The sequence below is a fragment of the Mustela nivalis genome, assembly GCF_964662115.1.
Source record: "Mustela nivalis genome assembly, chromosome: 17".
In the NCBI taxonomy this organism is placed as follows: domain Eukaryota; kingdom Metazoa; phylum Chordata; class Mammalia; order Carnivora; family Mustelidae; genus Mustela; species Mustela nivalis.
In genome coordinates, this window is record NC_139036.1 from 6343028 (window position 1) to 6358611 (window position 15584).

The following is a 15584-nucleotide window of genomic DNA, read 5'->3' on the forward strand; positions in this document are numbered from 1 at the left end:
ACATGGGAGCAGTCGGCTTGGAGAAGGAGGAGCAGCAAGGAAGCAAAGACACAGAGATGCTTGTCACCTGGGTGCTTGTATTTGGGGAGCAGCCTGAGGCCCAAGGTGCATCCAAGCTGCTAAGCCTGTGGGGCTCTACTCACACAACCCAAGTCTACACCAGATGCTTCCAAGTGATAAGACAAGGTCCCCAACATCACACACGGCCTCCCCTCTTCCCTGGCCCTCCCCCAACCTTGCCTCAGCTGTCTTACGACGGGTTTTTCTCAAGAACAAACAGAGGTTACTGCAGAAGGAGCCAGCACACTTATAATCAGCATCTGTTACCAGGCTGAGGCTGTTTGTCTAAGGTTCTCGAATCATCAGGAGTCTAAAATGGACAGCTCTGCGTCTTGATTTCTACCAAGGAGAAGTGAGGCTCTCAAAGGTATATGCCCATTCGGGAGGATGTGGGATTCTCCAAAGGCCAGTGCCACATCTCCTTTGATCCTTGTGACTAGGATGTCATTATCATTACGGCCTCACAGGTGAGGATGACCTAGAAGGTCACTCAGCCCATCGGCAGCTGAGCCAACTGAGTCCAGGTCATGGAAAAAGCCCAGCTGCCTTCAGGGGACAGACAGGAGGAGGGGCCACGGAGATGGTTCTGGAGAGCCCTGCAGGAGAACTTTTGGGAAGATGAGACCAGCTCCAGGTGGCCCCGCCCACTAAAACTCAGCTCCTCCTGCTTCCTCCTCCCTCTCTGCCCAGCCTTGCCCTGCGGGATGGGCACTCAGAGCTCATGGCTCTGGCATCTGAGGAGACATGGAGCAGGATGGAGGCCTGGGAGGTCGGGATCACATTCCTGGGCACGCAGCACAGTCACGTCGAGGCCCCAGGCGTAATGGCTCATGACTCACGCTCACACGAGTGTGTCTCACCTCCTCCGGCCACTGCCCAGCTGGCTTGCCTGCTTGCTTGCTTGCCCTGCCCAAGGCTCAGCAGGGCTCTGGGGAAGCCAGTCAGAGGTTTACGGAGGGGGAAGAGGGCCTGACTGGCAGTCCAGACCCCTGGACGCCAGGGCTCCTGTCCCACATCAGTAACATGGGACCCTTCTTTCTATACTAATGTTCACGCCTCAAGGAAGAGGAAGGTTTCCTCACGGTGTTGGAACCGCCAAGAGGTGTCCAGTTCGGAAAAGTCAATAGTATTACACGTGCGGGTGGTCAAGAAGCCTTCTGGAGTAGGAGGGGGATCTTCCTTCTTCGTGGCTTATCTGGAATGTTTGTCCATGATGTCTGTCCAGTTTCTGAGCCCAGCCTAAGCTCTGAGAGGCCGGGATGGAGGCTGAGCAGGAAACTTCTGGAAGATTCCATGGTGTCAGCATAGGCTCCGTCTTGTCTCCATCCACTGGTCTCTGTGTGGTCCTTTCAAGGAGGTGCTGTGCCCAGCATTGAGTTCCAGGACTTGCACGAAAGCAGGTTCAGCTCTTGAGACGAGGATGCTGTAAGACTGGGACTTTGAGAATTCCTAGAGACCATGTAGGTTCAGAAATACGTCGTGTCATGGTGAGGCCAGAGGCCAAATCTATTTCTATATCTAGAGAACTACCTAGCACCCCAGAACATCTGAGGCAGCTTATAGAGAACACTTAAACTTTTTTTTTTGAGGTTAAATATAAATAAAAAGTACAAAATTAGACCAGGGGAAATATAAGTTATCGAGGCAGGCCAAGCACTGGGGACAAGTGCAGGCACGTCTGCTTAGCCTCTGGAAGCAAGCTGAAAGGTGACCGTCACAGGTAACCAGGGCTGGGCTGCGTCTGACTGGATGCCATCGAGCTAAGATAAACATAGGGTCCCGCTCGTGGGATCAAGAAGTGCGTAACACGTGGACAGCACACAGGAGCTCACTCACGTCCAGAAAACCACCCAGAGGAGGGCTTCCATTGACTGAAAGCTCGATAGGAACCGCCGGCAGTGTGGCCGTGCAAACGGGCGGGGCCGCACGCATCATAAATAGTGTCCGGCCCCGAGGAGGGCAGCGGCCGGCCCATGGCTTCCCCTGTGCTTTGCTTTTGCAACTAGCATGTTGCAGTACGCCCCGTGGGCACTCCAGACCGCACCGAGAGATGGGTGAGGCAGAGCCCTGCAGGGACTCGCATGGCCTGTCCCCAGAGCCGGAGAGGGAAAGCAGCAATAACACACCGTGGTGCGTGCCTGCAGGGGACCCCCTTTGGACTTCCCCGACTGTTAGTCTTTAATGGGACATTGACAAGAGGAGCAGCAGGGGACGGGACTTCTGGGGGCATCGAAGCCCCCGACAAGCTTGCTTCCGTCAGAATGCCCAGGGCAAGGACTTCTCAGGCTGTCCTAGAGCAGCTGGAATGGTGCAGGGATGGTGCAGGGGCGCTGGGCCCTTGACGGAGACCGGAACCTTCCAGAAGCCCGGCCTTCTTGCCACTCGTGGGCATCCTAGCGGGTGCTTTGGAAGCCTCTGCCTCACGGCCTCTGCTTCCTCCTGGATACGAGGAAAGGATGTGTGGCCTAGAGAGGCATCTTCCCGCTTTGATGCTCCTCCATCCAACGGGATCTGCGATGAATAAATGAGGATGGAATGGGTCAGCCCGAGATTTGAATATGGCATTTAAGACCTGTATGCGGTGCTTGGAGCCCATGGGACTTCGGTGTGAATTCTAGCCCTCTCTCTCTCTCTCTCTCTTTTTTTTATTTATTTGACAGACAGAGATCACAAGTAGAGCAGAGAGGCAGGCAGAGAGAGGGGGAAGCAGGCTCCCCGCAGAACAGAGAGCCCAAAGCGGGGCTTGATCCCAGGACCCCGAGATCATGACCCGAGCCGAAGGCAGAGGCTCAACCCACCGAGCCACCCAGGCGCCCCTAGCCCTATGTCTTGATAGCGCTGTCTTTTGGGGCTAGTTGTGAACTGCTCTGAGACTCAGTTTGCTCCATCTGTGAAATGGGCCCTTGAATCCCTGAGGTGTGAGCATCGCATCAGTGATTGGCCGGTAAATTCCGAGACACTCATCCCTCTCCTCGCCCTTCCCTGCAGGCAGAGCTAACAGCTGTCCCGGGGCTCCGGATGTCCACCCCCACGTCCACCTGGAGTGGACAGACTCCATGTCCTCTGACTCCTCGCCTCCCCTTACCATCCTGCTTGATGTTCTGGATCCCCATCTCTGAGAGAAATCTTACTGCCGGCCAGGGAGGCCAGCACAGCCTTACTCCTGTCATATCTGCCCCAGATACACCGAAGATGGATCTGCGCTGGTCCCTTCGAACATCTCAGCCGCCACTGGTCCCATTTTGTCCCCACCATGTAGTGGCAAAAGCTCATGGCCAAGTCCAATCAACTCTCCTCAGGCCACAGCCATCTTGACGGGTCTCAGGCATTCCGCGGTCAGTGTCCTACTCTTGGCAACCTGTCATCCTTCATTCTTCCTGTCACTGGCAAGGTGTCACTCTCTTATTACTACTGGGAACTACTCTGTGGGCTTCCCAACCCGCCTTCCTTCTCCCGCTCCCCCCAAAACGGGCATGGCTCGGGGTTCTGAGTTTGGCTCCTGTGGGAAGTAACCATGGCCAGGTCAGAGGTCAGCAGGCCATTCTGTAAGATGCTGGAGAGGAAAGACTAGGTGCTGCAGGCTATATGGCCTTTGCTGGAATGACTGGGCTCTGTCGTTACGGCACACGAGTGACTGTGCCTGGCTGTGTTGCAGGGCAGCTCAGCTTACAAAGTGGGAGAAGGGCCAGATTTGGCTGGAAGCTGGCGTGTGCCCTCCCCAACCTGGTGGAAAGTGTATGGACCATATGGGCAGGTAGACCCTATTTCACAATCTGCGTGCCCCCCTCACGGGTTCCATTATGTTGGACAAGTTACTTAGACTCTGTGGCCATTGATATCCTCATCTATAAGGGGGATTAATCATTGATAATAATTGATAATAGTATCAATTGATAATAATCCTGATGCTTTCGGTGGTGCTGTTGGTGGGGGAGTGGGGTCCCGTGTGGTGCCTCCTTCAGAGAAGCTTGGGCTCCGGTCCTCCTCCTCTCCTTCTGGTCCCCACTCCCCCACGCCCTGTTTTCCTCCCCTTTCCCCTGCCTCCACAGTCTGTACAGTCCCAGCCACACTCCGTCTCCCACCCCTGCCTCCAACTCCATCCCTGATCTCCCTTCTGAGTTTAAAATCTGCACATTCCACGCCAACTGGACAGTCTGCTTCAACCCCTGCATGTGTGCAAAGGAAGACGCATCATCACAATCATGTGCAAACCTGTGCTGACCCCCGACCTCCCTCAGCCCCTCCCCGGCACTCATGGCAGGGCTCTCTCAAACCTCTGACAGCTCTCTCGACTGCAGGAGACCAGGAGGGACCGTCCGCTTGTGCTGTCTCTGTCTCCTCTGCTTTCCATGGCCCTCCATTCCTGTCCCTGTCCCTGTCTCCCTACCCGCCTGCTGAGCTTCCCGAATGGTCTCCCGGCCTGCCCCACCCCCGCACCTGCTACCACAGGCAGAGCCCAACCGCGTCCCTCTGCAGTCCCCGAAGTCTCCTCCCCGATTTCCAAACATCTCAGTGCTCATCTTGCTTCCAGTGTCCACCGGTGAACACCCCCCGGCCCAGTCGCAGGTGCCCGCCTGCTCTTTCCGGAATATTCTTTCATCTGTTTTCTTTTGTCAGTCCTTCCTTCCCGCTCTCCCCAAGTGACATCTCTGCCTGTCACGTTCCTTCCTGCACTTCGGGACCCAGGCCAGATGTCTGAAGCCACACACGGCCCCCCTCCCCTCCCCATCAGTAGGATCTCTTCTTCCTCCACTGGGCCCTGAGAGCCCAGTGCGAGACGGCGCTTATCTCCGGCGCACATTTTCCGTGTACTTTCCCGGAGTGTTGTGTACTTGCTTTATCGCTCCCTCTAGATTAAACGTTCCTCTAGGGATTCGAGAAATGCTGGGCCCTCCACACAGCCCCAGCACCGCGTCTGCACGTGGCCTGGCTCAGCCGAGCTGGCGTGCTTACCCTGAGCTGACCTGCTAACCCCACCAGCCCCTCTGTGGGCACAGGGGATGTCTGCACGTGGGGAGAAAGTCGATGGTGAGAAACAGGTTTCACTTTCCCGGGCTTGGGGGTGTGAGCCTTCTCTGCCTTTGGGACTTTGGTCGCTGCAGAAGGGGTGAATGGGTGTGTGTTTCTGTGAGTGTGTATTTCTGGTAGGGGTGTGACAAGTGTGAGGATGTGTGTGTGTGTGCGTGTGCGTGCATGTGTGTGTTTGGGAGGGGGCTGTAGCCAGACACCCTCTAGTAAAAGGATCAGAGTCCTCACCTGACTTTGCCTGGAGGCTTATCTCTATCTACAAGAAAGGCCCCACAGGGAGAACAAAGAGCAAACAGATCTTGCGAAAATATAGTGACCGAGTGATAAAATCAGGTGGTGGGTTGTCTCGCTTGGTACACAAGGCACTCATTCTGAAACTCCTGGGGGGGCCTGACCCAAGTTCTGTACCTGACCTCGTGCCAGGGATGCTACCCACTTAGCTTGGGGAGGGGTGGGGGTGTTCTAGCAAACTCACCGTCCTGAGAATGAAGGATGAGCTTGGAAGGATAGGATCAGGCCCTGGAATAAGGGGGGGGGGGGGGTCCATGCTCTTTCTTTTGACTCCGCTCCGAGAATGAGAGAACTGGCAGAGCCAGTTAAAGCTGCCCACAAATCATAGATGTGGTTGGAGATATGCCCAGGCCAAAGGTCATAAAATGTAAGGGGATGGAGATGAGTCATTTTCAGAAATACAGGTGAGGATCAGAAGTCGTGTTCACAGGAAGCCTTCCGTGAAAGTTCAGATGACCAAACTGCGGGAAACCCCACTATTCTGGGAGGGTATGTGTGTGTCGTGGGGTGGGTAGGGCCGCTGGATTCCTACCTGCTTGCCATCTCCCACCCCAGCCGCTGAGGGGCCCTTCCCAGAGCCTGGCTAGAACCTTCCAAGGAGACCAAATCTCCTGCTCTACAGAGAAGTAAGGTGACTTGCCCAAGGTCATCTGGGGGTGGTGGGAACCCCCCCCAAAGGTGGGTAGGTCCCAGCCCACAGTGATTTGTTACTCTGGGTCAGACTCAGGCATTGCAGGAGACGGAGGGACCCAGGGAGGCTGACTCTGAGGGTCCCATTGAACATGGAGTTTGGGAACTAGAAAGATGAAAGTGACATTTGCATGACTGTATTTAACAGAGAAGACAGTGGATCTCGAGCTTCTGAAGCCCCCCTTGATCCTGGACAAAACGCTGGGTTCTGGGGGGAGCCTCCTTTCTCTCACACCTACTGAAAATTTTTAATGCCCTACCCTGTATTAAGATGTGATCATAACGCTTTAAGGGTATCTGTCTTGGAGGAAAGTCTTACCCCTCTGTAAGGCGCCAACCACCTGCACCGTGAGAGAGTGTCGGTGGAGTGTCCCTTGTCTCATTTAATTGTCAGTCTTGGATTCTGTACACACATTAACCCACTTGATTTGTGCAACATCTTTACGAGGTAGGAGCTAATCTGATCATCATCTCTGAAGTAGGTGAAGTAGATGGTCATTAGCACCATCTCCATTTTAAAGGTTTGGAAAGTAGGGCACGGGGATGGGAGGTAGCTCACTCCGGGACGCATAGTTAGCAAGGAACAAAGCTGGATTCAAACCAGTCTGGGTCTTGGCCCACGCTCGTCGCCATTGGGCTATTGAACTTCTTTCTATTCAATGAGAGAAGGATATAAAGGCCAAGAAGCCTCACACGAGGGAACCCCTGTTGTTTGGGTAAGTGGCTTAGCTCCCCGAGCTTGACCTGGTCATCATCACCCTCGTGACCATCATCTTATCATCACCATCATCCGTGCCATGGCCAGAGTAGTCTTTTGGAAACATAGATCCAGAACCTTGGTAAGCTCCCACCCTTGCTTAGGTCTCTTTAATAACTTCTTACTGTTCTGTCTTCTTACTGTCCTGCCCCAGGACCTTTGCTCAAGCCATTGCCTCTTCCTGAAAGACTCCACTTTCTGGGTCAGCTTCTCAGTAGACTGTTCCCAGGAAGTGATGGTCCTCTGCTTCCTAGTCCTCACCTGACTCTTCTCGTGCCTCCATGAGTGAGACTATTTGATTACTCTCTGTGTCTCACTAGACGGGAAATCCCTTGAAGATAGAGACCTGTGCACCTTACCCTTCACTGCATCCCTAGTGCCTTGCCTGGTGCCTGATGTGCCTTTGGAATGAGCCAATAAATTAGGTGTTCCTTCTTGATTTGAGGTATAAGCCTTCACTACCAGTTTCAGGTGCACCAAGTACCAAGTACTCTCAGTGGGGACTCTGGGTCAGTTTACGCATCCTCTATTATCTGTTTGGTAAGGACACGTGACCTTTGTAAAAACCACATCATGTGCCAAGAGCCTTCTCCTGCCATTTCCTCTTTTTTGGCCATGGTAACAACAAAGGCAGGTACTATTATCCCTGTTTCACAGATAAGAAGACTGAGGCTTGGAGCAGGTTGCAATCTGGCCAGTGTCACCCAGTGAACCAGTGGTGCCACTTGGAGCAGGACCCAGGCCCTCAGACTTCTCATCGCCTTTCCTTTCATCAGCCGGGACCAGATTTTACCCCCCACCTCCAGAAACCTCGTCAAACTGCTGCTCCGATCTCTTCATTCCAAGGGTCAGATGGAATCCCCCAGAAGAGACACGGGGATCACTACCTCCTCCTTCCAACCCAGCCATGACCTTTATCCTCTCAGCCAGTGCTGGAAAGGGAGTGCCCGGCTCTGCCAGGTTCCTGGCCACCATGGGGGAGGGGGGAGGAGATGACAATCGTCAGCCCCTGCGGGGCTCCTGTCTCAGTCTCCTGGGGAGAGCTGCTCATAATGCAGGGCTGTGGGGCCCAGATCAGCTCTATTCTGGGTGCTTCATGTCCCTGTGAAAAATCTTACAATTATCTGTGTCCTCGGGTGCATGCAGTCAGCCAAGCTGCTGGCCTGGCTGGGAGGGGCAGCGGGCTGAGGGAAAGGTCCGCCATGGTCTCCTGACTTCATGGTCTTTTGACTCCTGGGCCGGCCGTGGCTGGGGTGCTGAGGAGGAGGGTGGTGGCGTGCAGTGTGTGTGAGGAGGGTGGGGTAGGGGCAGTGCTGGAGAGGAGTCCGGTGGCACTGGGAGGGGATGTGGAGGCAGGTCCCCCCTTTGTGGTGCACGTCCCCTCCGCAGGTGCAGGGAGGAAGCAAGGGAGAAGGGCTGCTCTGGACGGTTCTCCGCCACAGTCTCGCCTGCACGACCTCCCTCCTCGCAAGGGCACAGCCAACCATCGGGGAGCTGTCCATCCTCTCCCAGGGCTCAAGTCTTCCCCCTCACTCCCAAGCTGGATTCTTGCCAACAGAGAATCAGGATGGGCTCCTTTCTCCCCACGTTCTGAGCAGAACAGGCAACTTTCCGTTCTGCCTGGCAGGACAACTCCTGGCATACTGGACGTGGAGGGGGCCGTGGAGACCCTCTTTCTAGTCTCCATAAGTTTGAAGAGCCCCCGGGGAGGGGACACCTGTGGCCAGCACAGGTGCAACCGAAACCCAGATGGACAGAACCCCCACTCCACCGGGCAGGCCTCGGGGCACTCACCTCGTCCCCGCTGGGGCGCTCCGTGTGGGAGTGGCAGCGTGTCCCCACGCCTCCGACAGCCCAGGTACAGAGTCAGGTAGCCGTGGAGGTAGCCCGTAGAGCCCGTGTCCCTCCTCCTCTGCCACGGCCAAACTACAAGCTCAGTTTCTCAAGAGGTTCCTCGATGTTGAAGGAGTACCAGCTGATCCAGAACACGAGGCTGAAAGCCAGGATCAGCGCCCCTGTGTAGACCAAAAAGTCCCAGTAGTCGAGGGAGGCGAAGATACCCAGCAGCAGAAGGACCAGACCCACCGCGTCGAGCAGGAGGGCCAGGACAAGGAGGAAGGCACAGCGCCCGGGGTTGCATCTTGGCCATCGCCTCCCCAGGAGCATTGCCCGGGAGCTGCAGGAGGAGCCCCGCTGCACTCCCAGGGCTGATTTGCATGGGCGGGCTGTGGTTCTGCCTCCCGCTGCCCTCGCTGGCTGGCTCGTGGCTGGGTGTGAGCGAACGAGGGAGCCGTCAGGCTGTCTGGATACACAAGGAAGTCCACGTGGGTCTGCCCTTATGAGCCCTGCGGTCCTGGGGCAGGGTGTTCCTTAACTGCTTCATGACTCAGGAATGGTCGACCCAAACAGCCTGACATCACTGGTAATGGGACTGGTCATGGCTGGGCCCACTTAGTTATGACGTGGCAGGGGAGGAGTCGGGCGCCCCCCAAGGGATTTTCGGTGCCATCGAGGGGCAGTCTGGTGCCTTGTCCTCGGACTCCCGAGTCCTAGGCACGTCCCTCCAGGTTTCTCCATCTCCTGGGCTGGGGTGGGGTTTTCGTCCCCCTCACTGCTCTGCCCAGCTCTTCCTGGTGCAGAAGGGAGGTTTTTAAGTAAAGGATAGGGAAGGGAGATTGTTGACATAAATAGATTTTGAAATTGTGCCATGAGAATTGGTCAATGTTAGAGACTGAACAGGCAGCTGGGGCAGGTGGGGTCTTACGGATTTCTGCACTCTGAAGTCCCGGGGACCCAGTTTCCTGCACGGGGAGGCTCACCCCAGAGATTAAAGTATCTGAGAAGACAGACTCGGGGAGAAGGGGGGTTGGCGCTCTGGCCTCTGGCTGTGGAGGACTGGGCGTGGACCGACAGCCTACTTACTTCAGGCACAAGTCAAGGAAGGTCTACCTGGTTCTCTGTTCTTTTCCAGACCCTTGGCCTTGACGTCTGCCTCGTGTCTCAGGGACTCTGCTCACATCCCTGAGGGCTTATGTATAACACGGTGGTCTTGTCCCTGTGGCCACTCACAGGGTATGTCCCCAGTTCGCTGTGGGATCTTGACCTGCGCACCGAGCCTCTCTGGGACTCGGTTTCCCCACACAAGTGAGAGGAGCAGTTTCCACTCTTTCACCTTTCCGGGTAGGTGAGAATAAACAAGTGGCTCCAACTTTGTTTCCTAGTGCAATATAGAGGCCAGAATGGGTGAGAGCATTATGTGTAATAGGTTTTACTTATTTGTTTGAGAGAGAGAGAGAGAGAGCATGTGAGTGGGGGGAGGGGGGAGGGAGAGGGAGAATTCTCAATCAGACTTCACGCTCAGCGCAGATCCCAATGAAGGGCTCGATCCCATGATCCTGAGATCATGACCTGAGCCAAAACCAAGAGTCGGATGCTCCATGGACTGAGTCACCCAGGTGCCCATGTGTTATAGACTTCAGGATCTGAAATACCCAGAGACTTGACTCAAGCCAAGGAGCCATTCTGGAACATCGCCAAGTGAGAAGCAGCCGAGGCCAGTCTCCCAGACAGTGTTGGCTTCCTTTCCTGGGTATATCCTCCGAAGCAGTTAGCTATCGATGCAGGAGCACCTGCCAGTGCTGGAGAAGCTGACACCCCTCCTCCCCCTCCATCCCCTGCCGCCTGCTTTGATGAAAAGAGCGTCTGGGAAGAAGAGCTGGTGGACAGCTGTGGCCCCACAGTGGCTGTGTAGTGCTGGGGGGAGGGTGGCGGGACGTGTCCAGGCCTGACTGCCAGCGGGCTCCCCAGTGCCTTTGCAGAGTGCTGCATGCCTGTGAACAATCTGACTGGGAAACTCGGAGCGGTTGGTCACCGCACTCCCCTCCGATGTCAGAGGACAGGTCCAAGAGAAGCCAGCCCGGCCTCACTCGGCCCGGACCCCACTCTGCATCCCAGAAAAACACGTGTTCTTTGGGTACTAGGCCTCCTTTTTGTTTCTACTATTTTCACATGCACGTGCGCACACACACACACACGTGTGTGCACACGCTTCCAGCTGAAGAAACTCCGACACATTCACCAGCAAAAGGAACGAAATCCAAACCACTCACAACTTCGGATCCAGAGCTCCTCACCATCCACTTGGCTCTCATCCTCCAGAGCCACAAGTACCCCTTTCCTGTCTTCTGGAAACGGGCCACATTGCACACCCAGTTCTGCAGCCTGCCTTCTCTCCCTGCACCGTGTGGCCATTCTTCCGTGGGGTGAATGTGGGCCCCGGAAGAACCCTGCTGCCCCCCAGCCCATGGTCCTTCCTGCTCCTGTTTCCCAGTGCCCCATTTCCTGCACGTGAGGCCCTCTGATGTTTACACAGCTGGGATAGACGCGGGGGTGGGGGGTGGAAAGCCAGGTGAGACCAGAGCCCTGGAGTGGGACCGCTGGAAAAGGGGGTGGGGACGGGAGGAGCCGGCAGGGCGTGGCTGGCCGAGGGGACACAGAGAGTGCCAGGGAGAGCCCAGGCCAGGGGCAGGTGGCGAGCAGGAACCCTCAGTTGACTGGACACGGCACAGCTTGGGGGTCTCAGTTGGAACAAGGACGCCAGCCTCTTCTTCTCCCACACAGAGCTTTCCTGACCTCTCCCCTCATCAGCGGGGAGCAGCCACTGTGGGGAATCACCTTGTGGCATTCCTGGGGCTGCTCTGACAGAGAACCCCAAACTGGGAGCTCCAGCCCCAGAAACGGTGGCCAGAAGTCTGAGATCTTGGTGAGATCAGGGTGGGTTCTTTCTGAGGGTTGGGAGGGAGACTCCATTCCTTGCCCTCCCGCTTGCTTCTGGAGGGGTTTCCTGGCAATTTCGGGAATCCCTTGCCTGGTAGGTACATCGCCTTCCCTTTGGAGCATCACTCTCCTGTGCGCCTATCTCTGTGTCCAAATGTCCCCTTTCTGTAAGGGCCCCAATTATATAGGATGAAGGGTGCATTCTACTGCAGTTTGTCCCCCCTTTAGCTAATTGCATCTGTGACAACCCTGTTTTCAAACTAGGTCACATTCTGGGGTATTAGGGGTTAGGATGTCAACACAGGAATTCAGGCGGGACATAATTCAATCATTGACAATAGCTAATAAGCTTGTTTATTTGTTTTTGGACATCCCTTGACTTAGCTGTAGTGTAGATAACGACTGAGACTTGAAAACAGGGCTTTCCGAAACGGACATAATTACAAAGTCGGCACCCTATTAGCGGTGGCCCACCATGCCGCCAGGCAACCTTAAGGAAAGAGGTGGTCCTGACTGTTCCTATGTCATTGGGAGAGAAGCTGAGGAGGCCCCGCTAGGCTCTGGCTGGCTGCCCCCCCCCTTGTCCACTAAAGCAAGGAGCTCGTCCTCCGCAATTGGGTAACCCTGAGTGACCCCAACACACTTAGAAGCCTCAACCAAAGAGGGATTTAGATTAGACCAGTGCGACTCTGCGTCAGGCAGCTGGGGATAGGACCTGGTACAGAACCTGACACCACGGAGCTAACAGTCGAAGGGGGGAGTCATGACGAATAATAATTAAAGAATACATAAGTGCTTTAATGTCTGGAGGTGATACCGACAATGGAAAGAATTACAAGAACATGGGTTAACAATCGGCTAAGTGTTGGACTTTTGGTCTTGGCTCAGGTCACGATGTCAGCGTCTTGAGATCAAGCCCCATATGGCGCTCCATGCTCTGTGGGGAGTCTGCTTCTCTCCGTCTCCTTGGCCCCTCCCCCCCAAAATAAAATAAATAAAATCTTAACAAGAATTACAAAGATGGGGAAACGTAGGACAGCTGGCATGTGTGATGCCTTCCAAACCATGAGCACAGTGTGGAGGGCATAGCTGGAAACCCAGCCCCTTGGTGCCTCTACTTCTAAGACTTCTCATGCTGCCGGGGCTGCTGCTGCCCCTGGGGCTTAGAGGGGTGAGTCTTCCTGCTGCTGCCTCACAGATTGGCTTCATCTTGGCGGCTGGCATCTTGTCACTCCCATGGAAAGTCACCATCTGTCATCTGCCTGTGATGTCACCAGGATGACAGACAGTGTCTCTGTGACCTGGATTCTAAAGGACGGTCTGAGATCGAGAGACCGGGGACAGGCTAGCCAGGTGCTCAGCTGACCCAGAGTCACAGTTCCTGGGCCCAACTCTGTGAATGACCAAGGCCCAGTCACCGGCTGAGTTGTCAGGGCTCGGATGTTGGGCGGGTGTAGCCTCACACCAGCCTGTGCTACTCACCAGCTGTGTGACCTTGGGCAAGTCACTTGCCCTCTCTGTGCCTTCATCTCCTCATTGCAAAATAATCCCTATTTCTCAGGGCTATTGGAAAGATTGCATGAGTTTGTAGATGTAAAGAGCTTAGCACCAGCACACTGTAACAGGAAGTGTTACTGTTGTGGTTGTCACTGGTGTCCTTACCTTCTTTCTGCCCTGATGCATTCGTGGGGGAAACCCCAGATTGGAAGGGATCCACATCGACCCTCTTCACGAGCATCTCTTCCTTTTATCGATCTTGGCTTCGCCTGGTTGCAGCTCCCTGCCCTCCTGAGTCCCCTGACACCCACTGAGTCCAGTGTGGACATGCCGAGCCCTTTCTCCAGCTTTGATGGGCACAGAGCCAGCGGTGGTGGGTCCCTTCTTCTCATGAAATGCCCTTCCAGTCCCCAGACTCTCATCTTTATCTGCACCATTCTCAATTCTGTCGACTTCTCCTACTCCCAGAATCCGGTGTCTATCATTCATGCACCATGTCCAGGATTTGGCCACAGCTGGGGTCTGCTTCTATTATAGATTATGTTAATTTGTTAATGTGTTGTTACAGCAACTTGTTGAATTTTTTGGATTCTTTTTTTTTTTTTTAACTTCAATTCATTACTGTCAGCCTCAGTGGAAAACTGTCACTCACAACAGACAGAAGGTATTCTAGAATGCATACACTGAAAACAAAACAATGTAATTGAAGTAGACCAGAGATCCTCAAACATTTTAGACTTTGTGGGCCATAAGGTCTCTTTTACAACCACTCAGTTCTGCCGTCGTAGCAGAAGAGCCATAAACAATATATAAATGAATGGTGGGGCTGTGTTCTAATAAAACTTTATTTACAAAACCAGGCAGTGGGCCAAACTTATCAACTCCTGCAAAACTGAGGTTGCTGAAACCGGACACCTGTACTTTTTTTGGTCTAATTAAGTCCTGAGAGTCTCATGTTTTAGAGGGGATAAATGCAGTGTTTTCTCAGGCTGGAGCCTAGGGTCAGTTTTCAGAACTATATTCCCGCTTGCCTTAGGCGTGTCTGACACTACTCACAGCTCTTCATTCTTCCTCTGTTGGGCTATAAACTTGGACTTTAGAGACTTCCCCCGAGTGTACTGCCTGGGCTTCTAGAATCCATCCACCTGCTACCCACAGGCTCAGCTCTCTCCCCTGGTCTTCCTGTCTTATTCCCCAGCAGGCTGGCCTAAACCCTCATCATTCCCATCCAGAGCTCAAGAGCGCCCCCCTTCTGCCACCTCCCCCTTGCTCATGACCTTTCATCAAACTGGATGCCCGTGGTGCCTCCTGAGATGGGATACACTGGAAGGGGGCCTGGCGGGGCTCAGCAATCATGATAGATGGGCTGGGAGCTCTAGCTCTGGTCAGGGACAGGGATTTGCAGGCCCACAGCAAGTTGGTGACGGAGACGCAAGTGTTGTCTTCTTGAGATAGAGCACGATAAGAGAAGAAGCCCTGGGACGGGTCCCGAGCATCTCCCCATTGAATGGCTGGATGGAGTAGAGTCAGCCAGCCAAGGAGACCGGAAAAGAACACTACAGAGATAGGGGGAAACCACGGGCTCATTCTATCTTGAATCCAACGGGAGAAAAAATGTCTCAGAAGAGGTTAGATTGGTCTGTTGTGTTGAATGCTGTTGAAAGATCAAGTCGGCTAATGTATCTTCCCAGGGCTCAACCAGCAGGGCTGATCCACCAAAATGGCCTTGCCTTCCCTTCTCTTCTGCAGTGCACCTGCTGGTTGTCCTCTTGAACCCATGGCTCCTGGCACTGCAGGCACGTGGACTCCGCCCGGGCTTTGACTCTATTAAGTTTGGCCAGAGGAAGCTGGCATGGGAAGCTTTTACCTGTAGGATGCATGAGAACGAGGACCCAAATGGTGCGAAGTCTACAGCGAGAACTGAAACCCAAAGACCCTGTGAAGCCTGGCTCATGGGGGTCTGGTGCTGGCCTGGAGGGAAGGTCCCTGGGGAGCTGTGGGCTAATGCCCTAACTTGGTGGATTTGCAAAAAAACAAAAACAAACAAACAAAACACTCCAGTATTTATTGCAGTTAACCTAAATTTAAAGGTAAATACCCAGATGTGGCTACCCTATTGGAGAGCGCCATCCATTTCTTCAGAGACTTGGAGATTTCCCATTTGGCAGGTCCCAACGAGCCCTCTTGAGCTCCCTAGACCTCCAAAGAGGGTGCTGTGGCCTTAGGATCAAGAGACCCAGCTTCAAGGTTGATTCTGCCCCCTTTAGCCATGGGACCAGTCTAGCCCTGCACCTTACACACTGTACTGGAACCCATGGGCTCTGAGAAGCTCCAGGGCTCTTCCCCAGGGATGATGTCTGTGGGCAGGCAGATGGTTCCTGGAGGTAGAAGATGGGGAAGCGGAAGGAGGGAAGACTAGGAAACGGATAGGATCAATGTCTTTGCTCAGACCTATCTGTAGGGACATCTACAGAGCGGGCTGCTG

At 54.4% G+C, this 15584-nt stretch overlaps 2 protein-coding genes across 2 annotated transcripts in view; one reads left to right on the plus strand and one right to left on the minus strand.

The window, feature by feature from the left end:
• ADPRM (ADP-ribose/CDP-alcohol diphosphatase, manganese dependent) overlaps positions 1–15584 on the plus strand; it is a 99099-nt gene that overhangs the window by 79523 nt on the left and 3992 nt on the right. The gene's annotated exons all lie outside the window — the stretch shown is intronic.
• TMEM238L (transmembrane protein 238 like) lies at positions 32–9103 on the minus strand. Its single transcript, XM_082707590.1, has 2 exons — positions 8621–9103; positions 32–2571 (listed from the first exon to the last, which is right to left on the minus strand). Exon 1 carries the CDS (start codon positions 8990–8992, stop codon positions 8753–8755), a length of 240 nt encoding a protein of 79 aa, XP_082563716.1. The 5' UTR covers positions 8993–9103; the 3' UTR covers positions 32–2571; positions 8621–8752.